The 22,209-nt window shown below is 47.7% G+C and overlaps 1 protein-coding gene across 3 annotated transcripts in view; it reads right to left on the reverse strand.

Annotated features, from left to right (window-relative positions):
- OFD1 (OFD1 centriole and centriolar satellite protein) overlaps positions 1 to 22,209 on the reverse strand; it is a 1,295,367-nt gene that overhangs the window by 1,076,793 nt on the left and 196,365 nt on the right. For all 3 annotated transcript variants that reach the window (XM_069640569.1, XM_069640570.1, XM_069640572.1), the window contains one exon: positions 20,475 to 20,582. In XM_069640569.1, the coding sequence (XP_069496670.1) occupies positions 20,475 to 20,582 (108 nt within the window). The remainder of the gene's footprint in view (positions 1 to 20,474; positions 20,583 to 22,209) is intronic.

The following is a 22,209-nucleotide window of genomic DNA, read 5'->3' on the forward strand; positions in this document are numbered from 1 at the left end:
TTAACCTTGTTGCCCAAATGCGCCCAAGGGGAGGGGTATGATGTTGATTTATGCCTGATAAAGATTTCTTGTTGAATACCGGAATGTTCTGGATATTGCTGATAACATCTAATAATATTTTACATTTTAAAAAAGAAAGTGTTCAACTCAAAGTTCTTAGGTTCTTCCAGCTTGCAGTTTTCTTCAGGCTCCCCTTCCACAAGCATAAGAAAGTTCCATGAAATAGTCTCCATTTTCCAGTTCAAAACCAATCCTTGGAGTTCCGTTCCCTAAATTTCAAGTAACACAATCCAAAACAAAAGGGTCTTGAGACTCTGATGCCAAGACAACAAGTGTAGTCCCTTAGGTCTCGGGGTTCCCTTCCCCATGACTTGAATGCCTTCACTTACACTTGCCTCAGTCTTTTCAAAGAAAAGAGTTAACAAAATACCAGGTAAACCTGACCTCCTTTCTGGCCCCCTTCGCGAGTTTACTTGCAGTGATTTCCTTAGGCTATTACTTAGTGTCCTTATAGTTCAACATACAGGGCTCTCTGGCATATGCACAGATGTTCGACCGCATGGTCCACCCATTGCAGGTCGCACAACTAGGGCCTCTAGACTCCTCAGAGAGCGAGCGATCTCGATATCTCGATATCTCTCTCTCTCTCTCTCTCTCTCTCTCTCTCCTTGGCACTTGCTCCCTTTTGTTGGCCTTTTGGTTTAGGGTGTACTCTTGTGCTCCTATGGCTTCTCCTCGATAGCCACGTGGCTCTGCCACCATGCATCACACACCCCTTGCCAAAAGGTGGCCTTGCCACACTGCATTCACTCATTAAAGTTCACGGTTTGGCTTCCCTCAGCCCTCAATATATTTGACTTCAAGGTTTGGGGTAATTTGTTGTGCAACATATATCCGATATTGTTCATTTTCAGTTAAAAGTTCTATGCATTCTTATGGTGCTTAATTAAGTTCAGTATTCAAAGTACACTTGTTAGCTTTAAGGTTAAGTTGCCATTTAGTTTGGTATTCAATATGCAATGGTTTGCTTACTTCCACGGACCATTACTCACTTGTGATCCTCTAAGAGCTCCCCGGTGCTGGAGCACCACTCTGACACTCACCAACCTTCTCTGTGTCCTCCCGGTGGTTCCTGCGACTTACTTTCACCTACTGAAGCCGGGAAACCCACTGGTGCGAGCTCCGCTCGTTCGCCGTGTGTTTCCTGCTTCACACCGGCACCGCTGATGCTCGTTTCCGGACACGAACAGCGTCCTCTGTTCCAGGCTCCCCAGCAGCTCCTGTTGAGCGTGCTGAGCTTTGGAGGCTCCCAGAATTGTAGGAAATACGGCACCCAGTCCCATCGGGTCCCACAAGTCCTCTAGGATTTCTGCCGGTGTCCTGGTTCTTTCTACTGGGCCACCACAGCTGCCTCCTTACAAGAGTCTCCTGCTGTTCCTCCACACCCAGGTCTCCCTGTTGCTCTCTGCCCCGACAGGCTGGTCTCCCTTTATACACCTGCAGCCCCTTGACAGGCTGCAGGTGTGGATTTCCAAATAGCCCTGCCTGAGCACAATTAAAGGGGCATGCCTGACCCTCACCATTCCTGGAAGGAAACTTCTTTGTCCCAGTACCAAAGTGGTAAAAAGGAGCAGTCTTCATCACTCTTTGTTGCCTCTTCTTTGTCCCAGTACTGTCAAGTGTTACATGTAGAAAAATTAGGGGAACTGGCCTATAATAGCCCATAAATGTAGGGGGATGGTTAGGTTGGTTGTCAATAGGGAAAGGGGGATACCATGTCTCACCCAAGGGCACCCCACTACCCAATCTTCAAGGACACTCTACCCAGGTGGTCTTTTTTCGCTTCTCCACCCACAAGGTCAGGATCCAAGAGCAATGGCCTTTCACTGGCCACCTGCGCAGAGGATCCAAGGAGAGTAGGAGTGAGAATACCCTCAGGTTTCTCACACCACACCCTGCTGGATGGAGAACACTTCCTTTTCAGCAACGGTCGCCAATCAGAGAGAAACTGTGCCACCATACTCCTCTGCCAGGTGCTTATTACAGCTGGCCCCTTTGCCCACGTGAGGAAAATGGCAATACCCCTCCGCTCACTTTACCTGCATGCATGCACTGCTGTTCCTTCGTGGGCCCAACCTCTGTGGGGGGGCTTGGACAGTCCACAAGAGATCCTGCCTCCACCAGCTCCCTGCATTTCATGTCTCTGTGATCCTGGCCTCCTTCGATGGCCCTTCCGCCTCACCCACTCCTCAAGCTGAGGCCACTATCAATGCCTCAGCAGTCTTCCCTGTCAACTTGAAAGACTGGCAAAGTTGGCTGCATGGGGCCAGAACAGCCTTCCTCATGGGGGAAAATACACCTTTGCCTAATCCTGTGAGTTGAAATGCAGCTCCTCGAAGTCGTCCTCTCCCATCTTCTTCCCTCCCTGCGTTGCATGCCAGTCAACTTAATAAAAGAGAACCAAAAAACATCCAGAGAACCCAAAACACGACATGGTGAAAAAACACCACAACAACAAATGGGGAGATGAATCAATAAACAACACCCCAATGAAAACTATAAAAGTGTGAATAACTTGTTTTGGGTTTTTTTCTTTGGGGGGGGGGGGATAAGACCTGGGATATGAACTTTTTATTGGATTTAAGTTTTATTAGGGGAAAAAAAAAGATAAAAAAGGGACAAGATGAAAAGACTTTCCTCCTTTTTATATCAGGGAAACAAACAAAACCTTACACATACGATAGGAAAAAGCGCTACAAAGAAAAACCTCCATATAACAAAATACAAAAAAACAAACACCTACTACCAAAACTGCTCAAACCTCTGCTCTAAACTACTCAAAATACCCTATCACCCTCCAAGTGTGAGCCTACTCTGTGTACACTGTGATGAATCCGATGATGCCATCACTCCTTTACCGGCGGTAGACTCTTTCCATGTGGCCAGGGGACGGCAGCTGCAACCTGATCCTGGCCCTGGGGGCGGCTACATGAGGGAGGATCACACGGGGGGAGGTGACCTTCAGAAGGGTAATGCATTATCAGATGGAATATGGTATCCACCTTTCCCTTTTAGGGATACCCATTCTGTTCCCCATGCCTTATTGCCATAACTCCCTTCCACCACTTAGAGAAACCAATGTGGATATCTTCCCTTGTGTGTGCGCATGAGTTTCCTAAAACGCACTACCATTCCTATGAAAATGAAAGTACTGTGATGAGGAAGCTGCTTAGAGCAATGTAGATTATGGACAGTGAGAAGCACAGAACGCGGTCTAGTTGTGGATAACCGCTGATAGGTGCTGGGGCATTTAAAAAGGCACATCCAGCATGGCTGGGAAAGAGACCGCTGCCTGGAGGAGTCCCAAAGAGCCAAGACAGGGAGCAGGCCCCCCCTTGTCACGCTGCCCGAGGCAAACTTCAGTTGGAGCTCCGGCCTGTCTGTGGCTGGGGAGCAGTATCCCCGGATGTGTAGGCAGCTGCAGAAGTAGACAACCCCCAGAAGTCAAGAAGTGAAATCCTGGTGGAGCGGCAACCGGTAAGCAAGCAGCGAGGAAGCAGCCAACCACAGAAGAAAACCCGGGAGGCGAACAAAGCCACATCCAAGAAGTAAAATCCTAGCGGAGAGGCAACCGGGAAGAAAGCGGCAAGGAAGCCACCAACCACAGAAGAAACCCAAATGCTACGAACAGGACGGAGAGAAGCATGCCTCCTGGGAGGCTACGGGGAAGAGTGAACAAATAAGAACAACAAGGGGGCAAAAGAACCCAAAGGAGAAAGTGAGCCAAAATACAAATAATGGATATTGGCAAAGAGGGAAACCAAGACATTGTAATTAAAATGGGCACAGATCAAGATTGAAGCCCGCTTCCAAACATTATTCTGAATCAAGTATGCAAGTGCATCAAGAGAGATGGTTGAAAATGCCCTGGCAAGGAAGTATACCAGGCACAGTGAAGTTTACAAATGTGTTGAATAAAGTTCATGAAAGGGATAGAGAGGCCTTTCCCAACCCCTTATTTATTAAATAAAAGTTCACAGCCAAAACTATGAGCTCTCTGTGTCCACGTCTCATTCCTGGCTCTTCACAACACCTTCCTCCACAGCCTAGCAAAACCCATAAAGGAAATGAAGTAAGATAGGCCTCAAAGGAATAGGAAGTATGCTAGGCCTCAACTATTAGGTAATTCTAGGTCTCAAATTACCTGAATGAAACCGTCAAATTTGCAGCAATTCGAACAAAGGCTCCAAAATGGACCACAAATCATTACAAGAGACTGGGAAGACGCATGTTCAACCTCGCAGACGACTGCATCAGACTCCTTTGTACACTCGTGCCACAGGACCAATTGCGCCTAAAAGATTAGAAGGCCTCCATGTCATTTTTATTTTATGTTCGCAGAGGCTTAATGAGTCTTCTGCCTCAGTAGTAGTCTCTATAGGGGTCTTTCTTGGGATGCATTTGTTTGGATCCTTGTTTGGATAAACCTAGCACCTAAACTCACCTATGCATCATCCTTTCTGGGGTGAATTCTCAGCAGCCAGCGCTGTGAGTACCTGTCCCCGGGTCCTGGTGTCCTGATTGGATAGTTGGTTCCACCGTCCTGGGTCCTCAAGGTCCAGGAAAACTGGGATTGGAGGTAACATCTCCCTTCTATCATGGAATCCAACTGTTTGGAGTGCAATTTGTGCTCCCTCGTCAACCAGCTCTTCCACTCTTTTTGGTTCAACATGGGTTGGAACACTTTGTGGGGGGACGTATCTGGCTGGGTACTTCTCCTGCTGCACCTATGGTGTAAAAGGAAAACTTACTTTTACACCATCAGACCCACTAGATTTAGCCCCATTACTTCCTTTAAAGAGTTTCCAAAAGGTCTCCCAAACTCCCAAGTTGCTTACAAAGAAACTTACCTGAACTCAGACGTTTTCCTAGGTCCCCTATATGGCTGGGTTGATACCAGTGATTTACCCTCAGATCCCAAAGTCTAGCTCTCTGCTTTCTGATAAACCTTATACAAGAGAATACATTAATTGAAGCTATAAATCAGCTACTGATGTGATAAAACTCTTAAGCAAGTTCCTGCTATAAACAAGCATTGGCAAAGCCAAAGATTCTGGCTCTTGGATAGGAATTTCCCAGGCACCGCCAACATATGCACAGGTATTAGTCCCATTTGCCAGCTGTTTCCGCCCTATGGTCGGGTAGAAACATTAACATTATTATGGTAGTGCCTGGAAATGTAGATCCCATGCCTATGCAAGACAAAACTGTTGGCTTTGCAAATGCGTGTTCTAATAAATGTCTTCCCTCCTTTATAGGACTTAGATAGTCTAAACTAACCGGTAAATACTAGGCCTCACAACTTACTTACCCGTGGTAACATTCTTTCGACTAGCTGTTCCTCCCAAATATTCCTCATATTTGATATATTCAAGTCTGCTTGCAGCTTGCTTCAGAATTATTTTTATAGGGTCGAGTGTCGTGCAGCGTCGAATCTTGGTCCTCTACGGTCTCCATAGCGTCCCTTGTGACGTTTGTATATAGTAGCACGTGCGCTGACCGTTACCGCAGTTCTTTGTTTTTTCCCCCCCTTTAATTAACATGCTACGTCACAGGAGGAGATAGTCTTGACGTTGCGAGAAAGGATGGTGTAATACATGTACATTCTAGGCAAGAGGGGATGGATGGGAGGGCGATGAGGAATACGTGGGAGGAACACCCAGTCGAAAGAACGTTACCACGGGTAAGTAACTTGTTCTTCAAACAGATTGTGTCCTCCCACGTATTCCTCATCTTTGATAAGACTCCCAAAACAGTTTGAGTTTGGAGGAGAGTGCTAAGAATGTACTTTATTTGTTAATATTTTGGAGGACAGCATTGCCAAATGTGTCTTACTCTCTGGAAAAAGAATCTACACAGTAGAATCTACTAAATGTATGCAGGGACTTCCATGTTGCCGCTCTGCAAATGTCCCTCATTGGTATGCTTCTCTCTAGAGCTGAGGAAGCAGCCACTCCTTTAGTGCAATGTGCCCTCAGACCTTCGGGCGAATCCTTTCCTGCCAACGAGTAACACTCAGTTATACACATAACAATCCATCTAGAGATGGTTTGTTTTGTGACAGCCAAACCTAATCTTTGACCAGCATAACCAATAAACAGCTGATCATCTTGACTAATATATGCAGTTCTTGTGATATAGAAAGTTAGTACCCTCTAAGAAATGTAGTCTCCCTTCCTCCTTAGATGGAGGAGGATAAAAAGATGGTAGTGCAATACGTTGTGCCAAATGAAATACTGACACTACTTTTGGTAGGAAAGAGGACTTAACCCTTAAAACTACCTTATCCTTGGAGTAGGGCGTGAAAGGTTGTTTGGAAGAAAGAGCCTGTAGCTCACTTACCCTACGGGCAGATGTGATGGCTAGCAGAAAGGCAGTTTTTATGGTAAGCATCCTTAGAGGACACAAATATAAGGGCTCAAAGGGAGCTCCCATAAGACATCTTAGTACCAAATTTAGATCCCACAATGGCACGAAGAAGGGAGTAGGCGGAAAAAAATGTTTTAAGCCTTTTAAAGGATGATCCCTCATCCGGAGATCTTTTGAAAATTGAAATGGCTGCTAAATAGCCCTTCACTGTGGCTATTTGCAACCCCGAATGAGTCAAGTAAAGTAAGAAAGACAAAACCTGGGGTAGTTTACATGAGAAAGGTTCTATTGTCTTTTCCCTGCACCAGCTGCGAAATATATTCCAACGGCAGCGGTGCATGGATTTAGTTGCTGGTCTTCTAGCCGAAAGCAGCACTTTCATTATGTCTTCCGGAAGGTAACAATCCTTATATCTCACTCTTACAGACACCAGGCGTGAAGGTTGAGAGTTCTGATCTCTGGATGAAGAATGCAACCCTCCTTTCGCAAGAGATGGTCCTCTCTTTGGGGGAAGACTAATTGGAGGGAAGATGGCCATTTCTAGAAGGTCCAGGTACCACGTTCTCCTGGCCCAATCTGCAGCAATGAGGATCATCGTTTTCCCGAACTTCCTCAACCCCCGTATTATGTGAGGAATGACAGGTACTGGCAGAAACGCATACAGGAGTGGAAATTCCCAGTCCACTATGAACGCATCTGAAAGAGCTCCTCTTTGGGGAAATTCCCTGGAGCAGAACAGCTTGCACATCAGGTTGACACTCGTCGCGAACAGATGCACTGGAGGGGTTCCCCAAAGGGAAAAGATCTCTTGAAGCACTTCCTGAGCTAGTTCCCTTTTCGTGGGATATCGTGCTCTGTCTGCTCAGAGCATCCGCCACTGTGTTATTTTCTCCAGCTAGATGAACTGCCAAGAGTTATTCCTTCTCTCAGTGCCCAGTACCAGAGCTGCATTGCATCTCTGCACAGGGCAGTGACCCGACACCCCCTCTTGTTGAGGTAATGCATGGTCACTGTGTTGTCCGTCATTTTCAGGACACATTTCCCCTGTACGGAGGGCAAAAAGGCCATCAGCGCTAATCTGATTGCCCTCAGCTCCAAAAGGTTGATATGGAGTCTGGACTTCGACTGAGACCAGTGTCCTCTTATTGAAAGATCTCTCATGTGCGCTCCCCATCCTCAGACGCAGGAGTTTGTCACAACTGTCGTCTCCGGGCATGGTTGCCAAAAATGTTCTCCTTTCATCACATTCTCTCGGCTGGTCCACCACAGGAGATTCTGGGCGACCTTTGTCGGTACCTGGAGCCGTCATTCTGCCGGAGAATTGAGACCATTGGGGTCTGAGAGCCCACTGAAGGGATCCCATTCTCCAACTGGCTTCTGGCACCAGAAAAATGCAGGATGCCATGAGGCTGAGACCTTAGGTAGTCTTAGGCTGGAAGACGTTGGGCACTCAAACTTTTGGACCATCTGCAAAAGATGTTGAGCCCTTAACTCAGGTGGCAAAGCTTTTCCTGAGGCTGAATCCAGGACTGCTCCAATAAATTGTAGCTTCTGAGAAGGTGTCAAATGGGACTTCTTGAAGTTCAGAGAGAAGCCCAGCCCATGGAGAAGGTGGCCGGTGCGACAGAGGATTCAGAGACTGTTCTAGAGAAACAGCCCTGATCAACCAGTTGTCTAGGTAGGGGCGGATATGCATCCCTTCCCTCCTTAGACCTGCTACCACTACTGCCATAAGCTTGGTGAAGACCCTCTGGGCTGAGGTAAGGCCGAATGGCAGAACCCGAAACTGATAGAGTACCCGAGGTTCACAATTGGCGGTTCGCACTGTGTTTTTGATGTATCAGCACATGAAAGTAAGCATCCTGAAGGTCCAATGACACCAACCAATCCTGGAGTTGAAGGGCCTGAAGCATCTGCGAAAGAGTTACCATCTTGAACTTGTCCTTCCTGAGGAATTTACTCAAGCATCTCAAGTCCAAGATGGGTCGCACTCCTCCGTCCTTCTTGGGTATTAAAAAGTAAGGGGAGTACCAACCTCAGTTCCTATTTGCTACAGGTACCAACTCTATCGTGCCTTTCTCCAATAGGGTGAGAATCTCCTGTTGGAGGAGTGGATCTGGAACCAAGGTTGATCTTGCTCCTGTGGGGCAATCGGGAGGTCTTTTCAGGAATGGGAGGTAGTAACCATCTACTACTGTTTGTAGGACACATGCATCTGAAGTTATGCTTCGCCAACTCTGGACATGGTAAGAGAGTCTGCCCCTACCACAGATTTGTGGGTGAAGGAGTAATTTTGCTGTTCCATCTGCAGCTGAGGGCAATTCTGCGAAAGGCGATCCTTCCTCCTCTACCTCTTCCACAATACCTTTTTACCTCTACCTTCTACCTTTCTTATTTGACCCCTTTGTGAAAATTGACCTCTTCCTCTAGATATGGAGTAATAGAAACGAAAAGAACAACCTCTCCATCCTTGATGCATAAATTGAGGTTGTCTTAGAAGCTTGCAGTTTTTCCAGACTGCTATTGGCCTTCTCACCAAACAGAGAAGTACCGTCAAACGGCATGTCTAGCAGACGTGCCTGGACAACCGCTGAAAATCTGGATTTTCTTAGCTAAGACATACGTCCAAGTACTGTGCTGGCAGCCATGGATCTACTGACCGGGTCCACTGTATCCAAACTGGATTGTAGGGATTGTCTCATGGCATCTTTGCCATCTTCTATCAGGCTTAAAAAGCCTTCTCTCTCTTCTCCCTCTGGTATATGCTTGGCAGCTTGAGCAGCCACACCCCAAAGGGTATGTGTGTATTTTGCTAATGCACTGGTAGCATTGGCAGATTTTAGTGCCATACTTCCTGCAATTAACACTCTTTTGCCTAAAGAGTCAATCTTCCTATCTTAATTGCAGGCAGACACTGCTCTGCCTGCTCAGAACATCCGCCACAGTGTTCTGCTCTCCGGGTAGGTGAACTGCTGACAGAGAGATTCCTTCTTGTATTGCCCAGAACCAGAGCTGCATTGCTTCTCAGCACAGTGGTAGTGACCCTACACCGCTTCTCTTGTTGAGGTAGTACATGGCCACTGTGTTGTCTGTCATTATCAGGACATGTTTTCCCCGTACAGAGGGCAGAAAGGCCTTCAGTGCTAGTCCGATTGCCCTCCGCTCCAAAAGGTTGAGTGTAGTTTGCACTCCGATGGAGACCAACGACCGCTGATTGTCAGTTTGTTGGTATGGGCTCCCCACCCCGTGAGTGAGGCGTCCGTCACTACAGTTATCTCCGGTCATGGTTGCCAAAAAAATTGTCCTTTGAGAATGTTGTTGTAACGCTCACCTGATTCCCACGGAGGCGCAGGTCTGGCTTCGAGTGCTGGTGCTTCTTCAATGGTGAAGCGCAGGACCCTGAAGATGGACCCTCTACTCTGGCTTCTCTGGCTCGCAGGAATATTCCCCTGTGCGTGAAAAGGGAGTATTACCTACTGACTGAGTTATGCTCAAGCCTCCCACTCTCCTCCAGCCCTCCACGATACCCTTCCACGATTCCCCGTGAAGTCTCACCTTAGGGTCAAGAACGATGAGCTCTCCATCCTGCTTCTGATGCAGGGGCGCGTTGAAACCCAGCTACTTCACTGGGTTGAGGCTTGATGGGAGTTCAGGTAAGCTTGACTATTCAGGTAAGGCGTTGTAAAAGTTCTGCTGCAAGTTCTAAAGTCCAAGCTTAATAATAATGTTCATTGTCTTGTTGCAGCAAGCGCTGATGCTTATGTCTTTTTCCCCCTTAGGGGCCGGGGTTCGGAATGCCGGAGATATGGCGCCGACCCGAAGTGAAACGTGCAGTTCCAGTAAATGACAGGTAAGCTCTGGATGAGCGCTCGGGTAATGTCTTTGCATTCGCTCATTCAATGTCTTTGTCTTTTTTCCCCATAGGGGCCGGGGTCCGGAGAATGCCTGGAAGCGGCAAGACCCGAAATGAAATGGGAATGACCCAACAGGTAAGTCTTAGAAGGAAACTGAGCTTTTCCTATTCCTTTCCTTCTCTCACCTTGTTCTTGTCTTTTTCTCTCTAGGCTCTGGGAAGTGTCTGTGGATCCGGATGATCGCTGCTGAAGATGGAGGCGTCCAGGATAGGTGAGTGAAATGCAGCGCTGCAGCGATCGTAGCGAAATGCTTTTAAAAATGATGTCTTCCTTTTCAGGATCGTCGGTGTGATGTCTCCGTGGTGCTGATTTAGCAGGTAAGGTCTTCTTTCTCTCCAAGTCCTTCTTATCTCCTTTTGCAGGCGACCCAGGATGCTGACAGGCGTGGCTGAAGTCCAGATGCAGGAGCTGACACGGTGAGCGTCCAGCTGCGAGGAGCAGAACAACGCGAAGCGTGAGTTGCTGATCGGGTGTGTTTTAAATAGCTTTGGAAGAAGTTCCCAGTGTGTATCCTTCCCCGTCCACACCCGGGTGGAAAGTAGTCCCACAGGTAAAGTAGTTCCGTTCAGGCCTCAAGAGGGCCTGGATGTAGCAGCATGGTCTGCATCAGGTAAGTGCACATTAAAACACTTGAACACATGTCTAGCTTTATGAGCCTGGCGCCTAAGGTGCCAGGACAGGGGTCCAACATGAGCCTGGCGCCTAAGGCGCCAGGACTGCGTACAAAGGGCCCCAGCTTGGGCCCGCTGGCACTTCCCTGGGGGAAATGATGCCTGCCTCTGGGGTTGCTGGGTAGGACCTGGCTCCTTGGAGGTAGGCATTACGACAGTTGTCCTGGCACGCCCACCAGAGAAGGTCTTGAGCAACTCTGCTCGGAACTTGCAGTTGATCTGACATATTCCCTGAACATTGGGACCACTGAGTTCTGAGAGCCCATTGAAGGGATCTCATTCTCAATCGGGCCTCTGGCACCAGGAAAATGCAGGATGCCATGAGACCGAGCAACCTCGGAAAATCGAAGGCCGGAAGACATTGGGCATTCTGTAATTTTGTTACCATCTGCAGAAAGTGTTGAGCTCTCACTTCGGGAGGCAAGGCTTTCCCCGAGGAAGTATCCAAGACTGCTCCGATGAACTGGAGTCTTTGGAATGGTATCATATGTGACTTCTTGTAATTGAGGGAGAAGCCCAGTCTGTGTAGGGAGTGGCAGGTGATACTGAGATGTTCCTGGACTTGCTCTGGAGAACGAGCCCTGATCAGCCAATCGTCCAGGTAGGGGTAGACGTGAATCCCCCCTCTCCTGAGACTTTCTGCCACTACCGCCATCAGCTTGGTGAAAACCCTCAGGACGGAGGTCAGCCCGAATGGCAGAACTCGAAACTGATAATGAGAACCACCAACCGCGAACCTCAGGTACTTTCTGTGCTTGGGATTGATTGGCACATGAAAGTAAGCATCATGAAGGTCCAATGATACCAACCAGTCTTGGAGTTGGAGGGCCTGAAGGATCTGAGAAGGGGTAACCATCTGGAACTTGTCCTTCCTGGGGAACTTGTTCAAATCTCTTAAGTCCTAGATGGGTCTCACTCCTCTGTCCTTCTTGGGAATCAGAAAATAAGGGAAATACCAACCATTGTTCCTCTCCACTACAGATACTTGTTCTATTGCACCTTTCTCTAGCCGGGTTAAAATTTCCTGCACAAGGATCGGATCTGGAATTTTGAAAGAGTTGGTTCCCGGTGGATGATCTGGAGGCCTTTTTAGAAAAGGAAGGCAGTAACCGTGGGCTACTGTTTCCAGTGCCCAAGCATCTGAAGTAATGCCCCGCCATTCTTTCAGATGCTGAGAGATTCTGCCTCCAACCGGGGTCTTGCGTGTCAAGGCCTCAGAGTGGCTTAGAGGCAGCTGCAGCAGCAGCTGAGGGTAAAGATGCTGCTTCTAAGGCTGATTTTGTACCCCTTCCTCGTCCACCATGAGGGTATCTTCTTTGCCCCCTTTGTCTGACCTGTCCTCTTCCTCTACCAACTGAGGAATAGAAACGAAAAGAACGACCCCTCCAGGAAGATGAGCCTGAATAAGGTTGTTGAGGTTGTTGAATGGAGGCGCTAAGGGACTCAGCCACCGCCTTAGAGGTCTGCTGCTTCTCCAGACTCTCATCCGCCTTGCTGCCGAACAACCTCGAGCCGAAGGGAATGTTGAGCAGTCTGGCCTGCACATCCGGTGCAAACCCAGACTTTCTCAACCACGCAAACCTGCACAGTACAGTGCTTGCAGTCATGGACCTGCTGATGCTGTCAGCAGTATCCAGTCCTGATTGGAGACACTCTCCCATCGCCTCCTTGCCATCCTTAACTATATTCAGGAAGCCGTCCCTTTCCTTGCCTTCCGGGATGTGAACAGCTGCCATGGCAACACAGTCCCACAGGGTATAAGTAAATCTAGCCAAGGTACAGGTAACGTTAGTGGACTTAAAGCCCATGCTGCCTGATGTGAAGACTTTGCGAGCCCATGCATCAACTTTCTTATCTCTATCCGGAGGAATAGATGGATAAGCAGACTGGTTGAAGTAGCAGCCTGGACTACTAAACTCTCAAGACGTAGGATGTTTTGGAAGATAGTCTGTATCACTGTTACAGGGTCTATACTTCTTAGAGAAGTTCCTGTTTACTGCAGGTCCATATTCTGGAGCTTACCTCTACTCCATCCCATGTACTCTGACTCTGTTCATAAGGTTTCTGTAACCTGAATCAGCATGGTCTGAAGGGTCAGTCCTGCCAAACTCCAAATTCTGGTGTGGTGTCGAGGCCACTAGCAGATTGGAGGGAGTCGCAGTGGTCTTTCATCTTTGACTCTGGGTCAATGAGCTCTTCAGGTAAATTCTGAGTGCCAAATCGGACCCCAAATGGTGAAATCTCCTCATCAGAAGCACTTTCCTCTTCATAAATGGAGTACATGGACTTAAAGTCTTTTTTCGGTACAGGCTTAAAGATGTTTTCCTGAACCGGCATGGGCTTCGATGGCAAGGTCCTCTCCGCTGGCGTCAAAGGGTCCGCGAAGAAAACAGGCAATACCAAAGGCTTGTTGAGGTGGAATTCCAACTGAACCTTTGGCATGAAAGTGGGGTGTGTACGCAGTACCACCCTTGATTCGTGAAAAGTCAATAGGGCCGACACTACAGAGTCCGAAGACGGTTGTGACCTCTAGCACTTGGGTGCGAGTCCGGCACTCTGTTCTTCTTCTCCAACCTGCCTCGCTTGGTTGGCGACGTGCATGGGTTTTTCATGAGGGCTACGCCTTCCTCCCAAATGTCGTCTAAAAAGGGTACCGCCATGATAGTCTTCCTCTTGGACTCCTGTCGCTGATATAGGAAGCCCTCCTTCTTGGTTTCCTCATGCACCAGCTGTAACAGCTCAGAGGCCCTGGAGCCTCTATGAGGGGCATCCAGGTGTGGTGATTCGTCATCTACCGGGACGAAGTCCTCATTTTAGTCGGTTAATATGGCCATCTCTGTACCAGTGTCCGCGTGTGTATACAGGTCCGCTGGTGGAGTCGGTCCCGATGTTGTGGAGGAGGCTGATGTGGGGGCATCGGATGACGACGCTTCCTCTTCTTGATATTGATATTTTATTTCTATTGCGCTCGTACACAAGTGTTTCAGAGCACGACAAGGCAAGGGAGGGGAGGGGAGGGGAACAGGGGAGAACAAAACAACAAACTTACTAGGCCCAGTGTCATTGAGAACCCGCAAGTGCATGGGAGATGTGGAGGGGAAAAGTGCATGGAAGGGGGGAGAAGTGGAAAGTGCGGAGCAAAGGAGAAACAGATAAATAATAAAGGCAACAAAAAGTGGTAGTGCAGCCAGCAAGCGGCAAGTGCTGGGTTTAAGGCAGCAGACAGGGTAGGTCTCATAAGTGCAGGAAGAAAAAGGGGAGTGGGGGGGAACTGTATGGGTACAGACCCCAGTGCAAGGGGTGGCCCGGAGGCAGTGCGGGAGGGTGGCAGGGTGAGCAGGTACCTGGGCCCAAAGGACAGAGGGTGGCCAGGTGCACGGTGCCAAGAGAACAGATCAGCAGGGGAGAGGCATACGCGGAGGCTAGTCAGAGGCCAGCGATACAGCCGGCGCTGGTGCTGGGGGAAACCTCTGCTAGATCTCAGTCACTAGGGTGTGGAGAGTTGACAGGATGTCCATGGATGTGTCCCTCAGCTTTGGAGGGAATGATGGCGTGCTAGGCCCTGCGCCGCCGTCTTCCTTCGTGGACTGTATGGACTGACGCTTGGTCGTCGTCGTCTATTGATGAGATGTCCATTGGCTGAACGTAAGCATTGGAGGGCTGCTTTGGGGCCTCTTTGCCCCCCCCCTTTTGCCTCCTGAGGGCTGTGTACTGGGACCTTAGCCGGTACTTTGCCCCCCACCCAGGGGTGCCTGCAGTCTTCGCCACTGCCTTGGCGGCCGTGTTGCGCCCAAGAGTCAGGGATACACTCTGCGCTGTAGGGAACGCCCTCGTTGGGTCGGTACCACTCGCCGTAGCTGTCAGGCTCAGTGTCTATTTCCCCCTTCTCCTCACCCGATTCTTCCGAGGTAAGATCCGTAAGAACCGCTTCCGTCCTTTTCCACTCCTTCTTCCGGGGCTTTTGAACCTTGGGTTTCTGTCCCTTTCTCTCGTGTAAATAAGGTCTGGCCCCTCCGGAGGCCACCTTGGCAGAGGAGAGACTCTGACCTCGGGGAACCCCAGGGGGCCAGCCTCGCTCCCAGGGAAAAAGCCGCAAGGCAGAAAAAACCCTGATAAAGATGGTGGATTCCAATGTAAGTGTAATGTCCAAAGACCACAAGTCCAAAGTTCAGAAAAAATGCAATTCCAATTAGATGACAAAAATTAGAGATTTGCACTGAAGTTCCTGCGGGAGGCGTAATCCAAAAAGGAGTACAAAAGAAAAAAGTACAAACGGAGATAGATTGGAATAACCAATGAGGAAAGCTACTGGAGTAGACAGAAGAAAGGACATAGAACGGAAAGGCTCCATCGAAGGGAAAGCAAAAAAAAAAAAAGGCTTTAAAGGCAGTTCACGCCAGAGGTGGATGCAAGCAGCCAGCTGAAACGCCGTGAGGAAAGTAAACAAATGTCCGAGGCGGACAAAAGTAGTGAGCCCTTGCGGTCAGTACTGCAAAAGGGAGTAGAGTAAATAAACGTCCTAGACGGACGAAGGCAGTGAGTCAGTACGGCAAGCGTTGCCAAGAAAGAAAAGTAAACAAACGTCCGAAACTGACAAAAGCAGTTAGCCCTTGCGGCAGGTGCTGCAAAGGAAGGAAAGTAAATAAACAAGTGTCCGTGACGGACAAAAGGCAATAAGTCTGAAACGGACAGAGCGCCGTCAATAAATCAATCCTTCAAGGGAAAGAAGGACTAAATAACAGCACACGAAAGTATATAAACAACAGGGGAAAGCAAGGAATACAGAAAACAAGGAAGCAATATACACAGAAAGGCAAAGGAAGGTAAACTCTAGCACAAAAGCAACTGGAGTGGAGAGCGTAGTAACAGGTAGAAAAAGCACAGATACAACGCATCGGCTGAGTGGGCGGAGCCGGAACTTATAGGGCAGGACGCCATGTCTGATGAGGACTAGAACGTTGACTGTATGTCAATGCCTCCAGACGTTCCATAGCTTCCACTAGCAATTCCTGACAGTAGCGGCAGCCCCAGAGGATGTTGACGAAGTGGTCGAATGAGTCTTCGGCTGTGCCTGATGAGCTTGCTGTGAGGCCTTCTTCGCTTCCTCTGGCCTCCGTTTCTCTGAATTGTCCCGCAACTTGGCCAGGGTGGAGGACTTCCTCTTTGAGGAGGAACCTGATTGCAGGCTGACTAATGAGGAGGACGGCGATGGCGGACTATCCAACCTGGGGCCCACTTCAGTGACAAACAAGGCGGAATCGGTCTTGTGGCTCTTGGCCTTCTCTTGGATCCCCACGGATGGGGCATCCTCAAAGGACTTCGACCTCCTGCCGGAGGGAGACTGCTCCTCGGACTGACCGTTCCTGGGTAAGGCAGGTCCCTGCTCGGAGCACGAGTCAGAGGCCTTGCTCGACTTGAGCCATGCGCCAGCCTGCTATATCGGTCCTTTGTTTTCTTCGAAAAGGCTAGGCATATCTTGCACCCATCCTCGTCGTGTTCCGGGTACAGGCAGTACAGACACTTATGATGTTTGTATTTGTATTTATTGTGTTTATATAGCGCTTTCATCCAAAGCGCTTTACATTATAACAACAACAGAATACATAGAACATTATACCAGAAGAAGCAATTTAAAATTAATCGAACCAATAAAAAACAGTAAGTAGAGCAATTAATCGGTGAGGGAGAAGGGGAGGGGTGAGGAAGGGAAGGAGGAGGGGAAAACAGAAGGGATAGAAGGGTGAAAGTGAGGGAGGATAAGGGGAGTGGGGAGGGAAGAAAATCATAGGGAAGATCCGAGGGAAGGAGAGAGGATGAGAGGTGGGGAAGGTTTCAAGGCGGGGAATGGAGAAGGAGAGATTTCAGGGAAGTGCGGAAGGAGGAAAAGGTAGGTATAGAGCGGATGGAGAGAGGTAAGGAGTTCCAGTGCAGGCGGCATAGGAGCTGAAAGGAGCGGAAACGGGAGGAGGCACATGGGAAAGGGGGGGACGGTGAGAAGGAAGTGGTCGGCTGAACGGAGGGATTATAGAAAGATTATAGGATTAGAATATAGGATTCCACGAAGACGTTCCTTAGCCTGCATTGGGTGCAGGGCCTGAAAAGTGTCCTTACCTCCTATTTCTCTTCCATCATGGTCAAAGGGGCATGCAACTTCACCGATAATGGATCCCTTTTGCCGGCCGATGAAGATAGGAGTACACAGGCTCTGATGGAACAAAAATAGAACTTTTCCGCAAATTGGGAAAAAAGTAAAAAAAATAGCTCAGGCGGCAACTGGAGAACTCCAAACACTGACGCGTGCAGTAAAAATCTGAAGATGGCTGCCAGAGGCGGGGCTTACGGAGAGCACTGTCATTGCCTGGGGGCAGTATGACCCAGAGGACAATGATTGATTTAGAAGAAAAATACAGTTTTAAAGTGAAAGTGAAACTGTTTTTTCTTTTACTGAGGATTCCAAGCCTGACGATGAGGAATATTCATGAGCATGTGAATCCATGCAAGACCCCATGCTGGAGAAATATTGCTATACTATATTGTTTGGTGTTTTCTATTGTGTATTTGAAAGGGACACGTACTTTGAGCAGCATCTCCCCCACCCTCAAAGAGTTAAGCCTGACTGCTTTGCTAGTTGCCCACCACAGGGGGTTTGGCCTAATGTGTTATACCCCACACTCTTCCACTTAGTGTAGGTCTCATCACAGTTCACCAAAGGGCTGTGCAAAAACCTCCCTCACAAAAGGGACAGAAACAATCTCCTGCAAAACAAATAGTAATATGTTGGACTGTGGATTGCAGCCATTTATGAGGATCTCCTTCTTTGGTGCTTATAGAGCTTCCCTCAGAGATCTTGAACCTATGATGTTGCATTTTGTTACTCAATAACAAGCCAGGAATTGGGTTGGGTGGGCAAGCAATTCTACAACTAAACAAATCCCTTTTGCTACCATAATTTCAGGTAACGTGATGTCTTTTGTGATAAAAGGTCAACCCCTCAGCCTCTGTTCCCAATCAGAGACATCACCGGACTATCTATAACTGGATTGCAGTCTGTAAGTGGATGGAATTAATTTGGGGGGTGGGTGATTGCCAGGGTGGCCACTGATCCCTTAGTGCGCTGCCCCTTGATTCTGCTCTATGCAGGGGTGTCAGTTTTGTCAATCAGATTAGAGGGCTCACTTAGGTTTCCTCCAGGGTTAGCATAACTCTCTCCTTGTGAGGACGGATAGTGAAGTTATTCTGGTTCTTTTCCTTCATCTCAGAGACCTTGCTTTCTCTCTCTAGCCATTAAACGCATAGCCAGTCGAAGGACAAAGTGGTGCTATGAACATGACCATATATCCCCTAGAATCAATAAAATAAACTTCAAGTAACACATATATAAGCACACATTGCTAGAATTCAGTGATAGAAGCACAGAACAAATTCAAATATTAAGGGCCAACTCTGGACAATAACTGTGGCATCCTGTGTAGCAGTGGAATGCTGGCCCATAAAACTTGGATCCCTGGGTGTGGGGAATTCCATTAGATACAGTTGAGGGTTGCCCTTTTGCAGGAGGCATCATGTGTGCGCATTGAGTGACAATAAGGAGTTTGGAGATCCTCACACCATGATTTACCTACTTCACTGGTGCTGAACGATGGCTGAGCCCACCAGGAGAGAGCACACAAAGATGCAGGAGGCAGGTGCAAAGAAACAAGACTGGCAAAGATTGCCAGCACGAGGAAGATACACATTACGGGACAGAAGCGGGAGTGTGAGTGACCATGCAGATCGAACATCCCCTTTGGAAGACACACAGTATTTTAGCGCAACACAAACTTAGAACTATAACAAGAGTGTTTGCTTTAGCCGAGAGGTGCTACCAAACATGTGCAAAACCAGATATTGATAGCTGGAAGGATTTGAATAAATCATGACCATGAGCACAGCTCTGGGCAACCCTCCAAACCATCGTTTTCCAGCCTGCCAAGCCATTACAGAAAGGAAAGGCCATTTGCAAACCAGGCTTTGTCCCACCCCAAAAGGGGCAGTCCAGCCCGAACTGCTAGGTCACATCCCTTCTGCATGAGACCAGAGATCCCCTTTGGAAGACACTGTATCTTAGTGCAACAGAAACTAAGAACTTTAACATGAGTGCTTGCTTTAGCCGAGAGGTGCTACCAAACATGTGGCCATAGGGGGTCGGTGGGGGCCCTTTCAGAACAAGTAGGTTTTCTGACCAATAGTGGTAGCCAAGTTTTTAGTGATACCAGGAGGGACCCAGACACTATTGGAATCAATTACTTTTCTTTGAGGAGATGAGAAAGTACAGAACTGTAAATTTGTTAAGACCTTTTTTCAATCCCTGCCACATCTGGGCAGAAGAGACACGACCTGGGGACCTAATTGCCAGAAAGGACATTAACTGAGGATCACAGGGAACCTGGCACGCATTTAACATCTGTACTCGGCATCGCCCAGAAGGTGGAACCTGGGAGAGACCTTTTCTTCACATTTATGGCATCCTAACTCAAGACTTTACTAAACCCTACATCATGGGGTTGCTGGGGAGACATAATCCTAGGGTTCCTAGTAGGTTGACCCCGATTTTGAACCTATAAAATAAATACTTCATCATATCAAGGAGCTTTTGTTGTTAAATTCCAAAATAAAGAACCACATTTTAAAATGCTTCCAACTTGATTGGCAGTGTTTTTCTTATGTGTTCATGACAATTCACAACTCCTCTCCATTTCTAGATGCTTTTCAGAGATTTCAGCGTCTCATCTTCTAAGTGTTTCAAGGTACACACCATCGCTTAGGATGTTTAGCATTTTTCCAGTTCTAGATGCATCTGCGTATCAGGGTCTCTCAGCTTCTAGATGTTTCTGATGGTTCTCAGTAGATCATGTTCTCGGTTCTTCTTGCTACCCCAGACAACAGGCCATGCCCTTGACCCTAGTCATGTTACAGTGGAATAAATCAGGTCAGCAATTTTGCAGAACCCTTCATATGGACGATTTCCACTGTGGAGTGGAAATATTGTTGAAAGGTCAGATTTATAGTAAGCCACCAGCTTTCCTCTTGGTGTATGGGGTGATTCTTAAAAAAAATGTACAATGTGTCAAATGTGTACAGCAAGTGCAAACAGCAGCGTTTGAAGTACTCTTTTTTTTAAAAAAAAAATCAAAGTACCCAGAACAAACTTGCTCTGACAAAAAGACAACAGTAACTGTAACCAGAAAGGCAGGTCTCCAGTTACCCACAGACAACTAGATGTATATGCAAAAATAGTTGTGTCTCTGAGAAAAATTGAGAAATGCAATTCTTGAAGAATATTTAATCATGAATAATAAATATTGTAACAAATTTATAATATAGGCAACATGGAAGATATACAATCCAGAAGTTGATAAGATTAAGGAGACATGAAAAAGTAAACATGAATCTCAATTAATATTGTCAAGCTTCAGCTCACCAACTGATTCTTTGTAAAGAGGTGTTGAGATTGTCTGTGTGTCTACATCTCGACTTTCCTTTTGTTGGTGATACTCTGTCAGCTCCATTAAAACATGGAGCAGAATACCTGGGAAATAAAGGTAAGAATTAGACATTTGCAGAGTAACATGTTCAAATATTAAGGACAATATTGGCTGTACAAAGTAATTAAACAGGAAGTCAAAACGCAGCAAAAATGCAAGAATAAAAGCCTACTGTGGAAGTGTTAAAAATACAGATTAGATGGTTGCTATTTTTCCAAACAGTTATTCAGAACCTTGATTTGGTCCTTTGACAAATGGACTTCTGACCTGAAGAAGTAGAAGGATAAGCAGAAGCTAAAGCACCTACTCAACCGCCCCACTTCAACAAACCAAGAGCCAACAGAATCATAAAAGGTAAAACAAGCATAGTTAAGAAATACAAAACCTCCTTCACCTTCTGTGTTAACATGGGCCGCATGAGAATCAAGAGGTTCTGGAAATACTTTTCAAAGTGGCCCCATATTACACATTTTCAGCAAGCACAACCCTTTTTCTATTAGAAAATATGGAAATAAAATAGGTTACCACACAAAAGAGGCCCAGGGTGCAGAGGCCTACCGGGCAATCTCCAGAGTTCTCCATAGGCCAGTCCACCCGTGGCTATTGTGATGAATCCTGCAGAGTCATCGCTGATTCCCCAGTGATGGTCTCCCCCCCATATGGCAGGGAACGGCAGCTGCTACCCGATCCTGACCCTGGGGGTGGTATTATGAGGAAGGATCATGTGGGCGGGGATGTCTACCGGGAGGAAGTGGTGAATCCATTAGAGATGCAGTATTCCCCACCCCCTCTTTAGAATGAAACACTATGGGGCTCATTACAAGTATGGCGGTGTGGGAAGATATTGTCGGTAACGGAATTACCGCCACTTTTGCCACACTGCTATACAATGAGTATGGTGCTGGAGTGGGGGGCGGAGGGGATTTACCTCCAGGATCATGCTGGAGGTAAATCCTCCTGCTTTCTGCCAGAAATCGTCTAAATCGGCAGAATTACTGCAGCGGTAATTCCGTCAAAAATGCCCCAATGAGTACAACGGACTGTATAAAAATGGGGATACGCTCCGCCGTCACCAACTCGTAATGCGGCCCAATAACACCTAAAATACTGATGGCATAATGCCATTCTGAACAGAAACCTATTCATTCCTAAGCTATACACATAACTCACATTTAACATGGAACGTTAGGAAATGGCGAATTTTACGGATATATAAAGGTGGAAGCGGCAGAACCTGGCGGTGAGAGAGATGATGGGGGGGGGGAGAGAGAGATTAGAATCAATGTGGAGGCCAAGGTTGCGGACATGGGGAGAGATAGGGAGTAGGGAAGAGGAAAAGCGAATAGAAGGTGGTGGGGGAGGAGGATGTGTTTTAGCAGGGAAGAAAATTGCTTCTGTTTTGTCCGCATTTAAGGTTAAGAAGTGAGAGGACATCCAAGATTTTATCGCAGAAAGGCAGGAAGAGAGTTTAAGATGGATGTCAGAGGTAAAGGAAGAGAAGGAGAGGAAAAGTTGGGTGTCGTCCGCGTAGAAATGGTGTGAGACACCAAAAGGAGGAGATGACAGGGGCTAGGAAGGAAGTGTAGAGTGAAAAGAGGAAGGAGCCGAGGGCGGAGCCTTGGGGAATGCCATGATTGAGGGGGCAGGTAGGGGAGGTAGTACCGCCCCAGG

The sequence above is a fragment of the Ambystoma mexicanum genome, chromosome 7q (genome assembly GCF_040938575.1).
Source record: "Ambystoma mexicanum isolate Mex_15411 chromosome 7q, UKY_AmexF1_1, whole genome shotgun sequence".
Taxonomy (NCBI): domain Eukaryota; kingdom Metazoa; phylum Chordata; class Amphibia; order Caudata; family Ambystomatidae; genus Ambystoma; species Ambystoma mexicanum.